The 6,534-nt window shown below is 44.0% G+C and overlaps 1 protein-coding gene across 1 annotated transcript; it reads right to left on the bottom strand.

The window, feature by feature from the left end:
• Window positions 1-5,005: 5,005 nt before the first annotated feature.
• LOC123099579 (peamaclein) lies at window positions 5,006-5,911 on the bottom strand. The gene is made up of 2 exons (XM_044521711.1): window positions 5,688-5,911; window positions 5,006-5,584 (listed from the first exon to the last, which is right to left on the bottom strand). Exons 1-2 carry the CDS (start codon window positions 5,788-5,790, stop codon window positions 5,391-5,393), a joined length of 297 nt encoding a protein of 98 aa, XP_044377646.1. The 5' UTR covers window positions 5,791-5,911; the 3' UTR covers window positions 5,006-5,390.
• Between the last annotated feature and the right edge of the window lie 623 nt (window positions 5,912-6,534).

The raw sequence follows: 6,534 nt of genomic DNA on the forward strand, positions 1-6,534 counted from the left end.
CATATGCAATCACCCGCATAGCTACGGAGATTTTTTGATATGCACTAAATCCCTTTAAGCCCGCGGCATTCCTTCTTTGAGTAAAATACCGGCAATTTGCCTCGCAAGCTTGAACAAGTTTCACAAAGAGGGATCGGCGCATTCGGTACCTTCTGCGGAAGAGGTGTGCAGGATATGTAGGATTCTCCGCGAAATAATCATGCATCAACATCTCCGCGAAATAATGTTTGTTGCCGAAAGGTCGCAAGCATGGTCTCCACATCCAAGTCGTCCGAATCGGACGAATCGGATAGCAAGAACTTCTCGCACGGGGTCAACTCCATCTATACGCACACCGGCGCGTCAATATACTACACAGCTCGCAAAAATCACAAAAAGGGGACTAACCGGTGGCGGGTGATCCCGGGCGGCGACGAGCAGGGTGCGCTCGACGGTGGTCGATCCCCAGCGGCGGCGGCGACGGGGGCGGCTCTTCTCGCCGGATCAGGAGGGACGGTGCAGCGGCTCGGCGCGGGAGGGTGTGGGGCGGCCCCGCGGCGCGATTCCGCCCGCAGATATGGCCGGAATCGCCGGCGGCGGGCGGGCGACGGCGGAAGGAGGGGGAAAAGAGCGCGGGGCTGAAATGTCCCTCCCGCCAACTGCTTTTCTGTGATGCAGGGCACCGCAGCGGCGAGGGGGAAACCCGCGTTTTCCCGGGTTGGGGCTGGGAATTTGTCGCGCCCTCAAAAAATTTTGCGGGCCGAGGCGGGATGCGGGGTCTGGTCGGGCAGGCTTTGCGGCCCATACCCGCATTTTGGCGGTTATTTTGCGGATCAAGGGCGGATGCGGGGTCTGCTAGAGTTGCTCTAAGGTGCTTGGGAGGAGCTCTCGTTCTTGAAGTCCAGACATGACGTCAACATACATATCTACCACCATGGCATGGGCACGTTTATAGCTCACTTACTGCATTTTTAGGGGTAGCTCAGTTACTCTAAGGTGCATGTTGTACTCGCCAATAACACGCAACGTAAGGACTGGCCCAACAAATGTAGTTCTGTGTGTGACGAATGCGGTCAATTGGCATGTACTCCGTATTTGTGTGCGGACACCCCAACAAAATGCATACATATGCGGCTGTATTACCCACCCAATGGTCTGGCACTGGCTGCTTCCCCGTATATATGTTTATCTAAAAGTACAGTCGGGTGATGATTTTTTTTGTTTTCCCTCTATTTTCTGGGGTAAAAATACATGAATACATCTCTTCAGAAATACAAACATATTCTAGAGGTAGATGAATACTTGTTTTTAACATATGGACATTGTTTTTTTCTTTTTGAAAAAAACACAAACATTTTCTAAAATGTGCCAAAAAACATTTCCATTTGAAAAATATACGAGCATTTTATAAATATCCTATTTAAAAAATGCATAAAATTAATTAAAATATGTGAAATTTTGTTTATAAACTAATTCAATTATTTTTAAATGGGTGTAATTTTTATATTATATGAACTTTTATTAATGCACAATGAACAAATTTTGGCACACACTTTTTTATTATGCGATGGAAATTTTGGAAATACAGGATGAATGTTTTTTAATTCATGATTATTTTGTTTAGTTATGTGTTGTAGGAACATTTGTTTAGGTATGCGATAAACATAATTTATACATGATAGGTCATTTTTCTAAATAACCGTTAAACATTTTGAAAACACGATGAATATTTTCAAGATTGGTAAATTAAAAATTAAATATATATTCTAAGACATTTTAATACATATATATATATGATAAAAATTATTAAAATAAAAAAATCCAATTGAGTATGAATCAAATGATCGATATGTAAAAAAAAACTAAATACTAAAAAAATCCTATAAAAATCCTTGGAATAAAAGAGCCCCTTAGATGGGAGAGCGCTAGTAACCAACGACGCCACAAGGGAAAACACAGATCACCATGTCCCTACAGTCTTACATAATGGACTAATGTAACTGTGGGAAGAATTAAAAAAATTAAAGAGATAATAAAACTAATTGCGTTATGAAATTTATTTTCATGTACTCCCTCTATTCTAATTTATTTAAAGTTTTAGTTTTGTGTTAAATGAAACTTCACTATATTTAACAAAGTCTATAAAATCGGGATACTCCCGTCGATCCATATTAATTGTCGGTACTAAATCAGCAACAATTAATATGGATCGGAGGGAGTAATAAAACTTAGAGCGGTGCTATACGTACGATCAAATTCGGTACAATTTTTGTACGACAAGACTCATCTGGTGTGGTGGGCCCAGACCTCGGGAAACGGGCCTGTCTCTTGTCGTACAAATCGTATGACAATGGATCGTACGTGAGGCAGTTTCGTAATTTTTTTTTTAAACAAGGCAAAAGATTTGCCATTTTTATTGATTAAGAAGAAGAGAGTTGCCCGGTTAATTAGAGGAAACCGGGCGAAAACCAAAGTTTCGTAAAACTTATTTTACGTTATAAATGTTGGTGGATTCTTGTAAAAACCTAGTCAAGTTAGAAAAGTCTGATTAGGACAAAGATTGCAGTTTCCCCCCAGAAAAAAAACTCTATAATTGAGCTTCATTGCAAATGGTGCGATTCAATTGTAAGATCTAAACGGAGTCTTCTGACAGTTTGGAACTGAAACTCATGGAAGATAGTGAAAGCAGGAACAAACAAGGGTCACATGCCCCGGTCCGGGCGGTCCTTGGCTCGTCCTCTTCGTTCCCTCTCAGATTCCATAAAAAATCTCTGTCGCACATTGTGGCAGGCAAGGCAGTTATGAAATAAAACCAAAATAGGGCTCGCGTCATGTATCACAACGAGCTCTGAAAAGCAGATAGGCTCACGGGAAGCTAGAGCGTGTGACATGTACCCATGTAGAGAAAATTGCACAAGCCATCGATTGTTGGGGATGGAATTTGTACAGAACACACTATTTGCTACACAAAACATCATCGATTGCTGTAATCGGTTGCATATAGCTCTAATTCATCATTTGAATCTGTTGACAAGATTTGCAATAGGTGGGCCCAGCCTGTAAGTGCACATGTGGACAAATGAACATGTCACATCAGTCGACTCAACCTTACTATTTAATTTTTTTGTATTGCTTAACACATGTGTCACATGGTGAACCTAACTAAAACTTCTAGTCCTATGGTCAGAATGAGTCAAAATTTCCAGTTCTTTACTCTATACATATATGATTTTTTTTTATTTTCAAAAATAATAAATTTTGAAAAGAAAAATCAACAAATTTTGTTTACTCAATACATATATGATTTACTGGATTTATTTGGAAATAAAAAATTTAAAAAAAATATTGGCCGGTCAGAATTTTTGCCAGTTTGCCCTTACAAGCGGGGCCCATTCACAAGGAATCATGTCAATGTGACAATGTAGTCAAGCGAGGTCCATTCACCAGGAATCCTGTCGATATAGTCAAATGATGAATTAATGCTACTTGCAATGGGTTAAACTAATAGGCGGTGTCTTTTTTAAAACAAATTAGTGATTTGTGCAATTTCTTCACCATGTAGAAAGCTACCTCGTGGGATATTCAAAACGGTGCCTAGTCTCATCTACATACGATGAACGGTAAAATGAAAACAAATAGTAAGAAAATTCAAATAATTCGGGAACTTTTTTGCAAGCAAGATGCTTGAGTGGAAATTTTCGTGGGTAATCGACATTCGAGGAGCTCCTATCAAGAAAGACAAAATCGGCTATGAACACTGCGTTTTTTTCAAACTCCCTCGCGGACCTGAAATTCATCTTTTTTATCGCTAGCTTCTCGAATATCCAAACTTCATCAAATTTGGCACGGACATCACACATTCAGCCATCCTGCACCACAGGAAAAAAATGGATTTTTTAAAATTCTTTTACCATTTTAAAGAATTTTACTGTTCACGGATGGGAGCATCTAGACCTAGGTACAGAAGCGCCGCGGGTGATATATCACTGTTACCACGTGATACCGAATAATTACTGATACCTTCATATTCATACGAACGATGCGGGGAGGGTGGTGTAATTTCCTCAGCCATGTAGGAGGTAGTGCGTGTTATCACTGTTAGAGCATGGTTAATAGTATAGCCAGCCGCCGCTGACTATAAGTCAGTGTCATGTCATCTACGGCCCATCTTATAGTCAATATTGTACAATACTTCCTTCTTTTCGATTTATAAGGCTTATCTTAATTTTTTTTGTTTTTTTGATTTAAAAGGAACTTATCTTCTATTGAGATTCCAAGGCGCATTAAATATTTGCATGCAATAATTAAAAGGAACTCACCAATGCATGTAACTTTCCTACTCATCTACTTCCTCCGTTCCTAAATATTTGTCTTTCTAGATATTTTAACAAGTGACTACATACAAAGCAAAATGAGTGAACCTATACTCTAAAATATGTCTATATACATTCGTATGTGGTAGTCCATTTGAAATGTTTAGAAAGACAAATATTTAGGAATGGAGGGAGTAGTGGGCAAGCATATATGCACTGCAATTAATCCAAATGAATGCATCATTTTAATTTGGGTAGCTTTGTAAAGTACGAGATATATTCCTTCACTCACCATGTGCCTTGGTTGATGAAATTTTAGATTTGAGCCTTATAAACCGGAAATGAGAGAGTAGTAGATCAAAAGATTGTACTACTTTTCTATTATGTGGCCCACCTTTCATTCTCACAAAGTGTCTAGAAGCATGTGCTAGAGCTGACTCTTCACGAAAAGCCCGCTTACCTTCTCTTCTCTTTCCTCTAACTAAAAAAATATACTAGTTTATTTTTTATAGCCCGCTGACTCAGCTCTATTGTATTATACTTGCTCTTACCATGTCATACCGAATAATTACTGATACCTTCATATTCATATGCACGTTGGCACTTACAAAGACGGCGACATGATGATTCCATTGCTACTTGTAAGCTCGGTGCGCATGCTACGTGGCATTGGCATACATACATGGCCCGCAGGCCTCAGTTAGACACACTGCTTCAGCGTACACTCATACAGTAACTCACGGAGAACAATTAGTAGCTTGTACGTACTACAACCACGTAGAGTGCACAGGTAGCCACACACTTGTTTAATTTACAGGCAGCAAACTCACTCACCCGACGATCCCAGCTAGTAGCAGAGTACTTCTACAAGTCGATCGTGGTGTACAACGACAACACATACTTAGCACTTTAGCAGGCAGCAATACGCATCACACAAATAATTAGCACGAGCGAGCACAGGGAAGTGACATAAGCACGCGCGTCCGACATCACATACATAGAGTAGCTGGGCTACTACTCCTGTCGGTAGGGTGGAGTAGAGGTTGAAGAAGCCGTTGGTGCGTTGAGACTTGAGACGGTGGGCCGACGATAGGGCGGTCAGGGGCACTTGGGCCTCTTCCTGGGGCCGGCGGTGAGCATGTCGCGGTAGCAGGGGCACTCGTCGCGGCTGCCGCTCCTCCCCGTGGGCACGCAGGCGCACTCCTCGCAGCACAGCCCGCAGTACTTCATGCACGCCCCCCGCTTCGCGCGCGACCGCCCGCACCGCACCGCGCACTTGCCCGCGCAGAACCCTGCACACCACACCACAGGCATCCATGGATCAGCCGCTCGACCGCACGCTGCGTGATGGAGGACACAGGACAGGACACGCGTGTGTAGCTAGGTAGTACGTACCTGAAGCAGCGTCGCCAGCCGGGAGCAGGGAGGCAGCGACGAGCAAGACGAGGAGCAGGGCGACCTGCGTCCGCAGCGCCCTGCACCTCGATGGCTTGCTCATCCTGGTCGAGCTTCAAGCTCTGCTAGCTGGGATGCAGGAGCTTGCAGGAGGAGCTAGATAAGGTGGTAGCAGAGTGGGAGTGTGGGTGTGAGGGTAGGGAGTGAGCGAGTGAGGATGATGTAGCTCAGGTCCGGGCACCTTTGTACCGGTCGATCGGGAAGCCTCTGGAGAACGGGCGACGTGTCGCGCGGTCACGTGCACCTGCTCCTAGAATTGATGGGGTTTCGTTGGTGCCCGGATTCGAGTTAATGCACGGCGACGATAGTAATAACACGGCGACGGAGGGGGCAGGGCTGCTGGTCTGCTAGGTGTGTGCTGCACTGCGCCGCGGCAGAGGAGGAGCCGGTCCGTGACCACCGTGTTTGATGATCAGTGGCGCGCGCGGGCGGCCGTGGTGGTGTCGGCTCTGTGCATGGCCCGGCGCCCGTGTCGGGTTCCGTCAGGGTCGACGTGCCATATTGTCGTCGTGCAGGCGTTTGGCGTTTCGCCCTGCATGGTTCCCAGAAATATGCAGGGCCCGGAGAGGACGAACGCCCGTGCATGTGCCGATAAATTCAGACAGTACCGCTCTTTGTTGTACTCGAACAACGGATCACTATCGTGCTAGAGCGGCGAAACTTTAACGCCTCCTCACAGGATCAGGATAGAAATATTTTCTTTAAAATGTGAAGGATATGATCAGTCCTATATAAAAAATAAGAATTCATTCCTACCAAAGGACTCTGGAGGAAAAGTTTACGAATC

The sequence above is a fragment of the Triticum aestivum genome, chromosome 4D (assembly GCF_018294505.1).
Source record: "Triticum aestivum cultivar Chinese Spring chromosome 4D, IWGSC CS RefSeq v2.1, whole genome shotgun sequence".
Taxonomy (NCBI): domain Eukaryota; kingdom Viridiplantae; phylum Streptophyta; class Magnoliopsida; order Poales; family Poaceae; genus Triticum; species Triticum aestivum.

What these genes read in the sequence shown, in the direction of transcription:
- LOC123099579 (XM_044521711.1), bottom strand. Translation starts at nt 5,790, where the DNA reads ATGAGCAAGCCATCGAGGTGCAGGGCGCTGCGGACGCAGGTCGCCCTG. An exon ending in GGCTGGCGACGCTGCTTCAG is followed by an intron (nt 5,585 to 5,687) that starts GTACGTACTACC and finishes TGTGGTGTGCAG; the next exon opens with GGTTCTGCGCGGGCAAGTGC.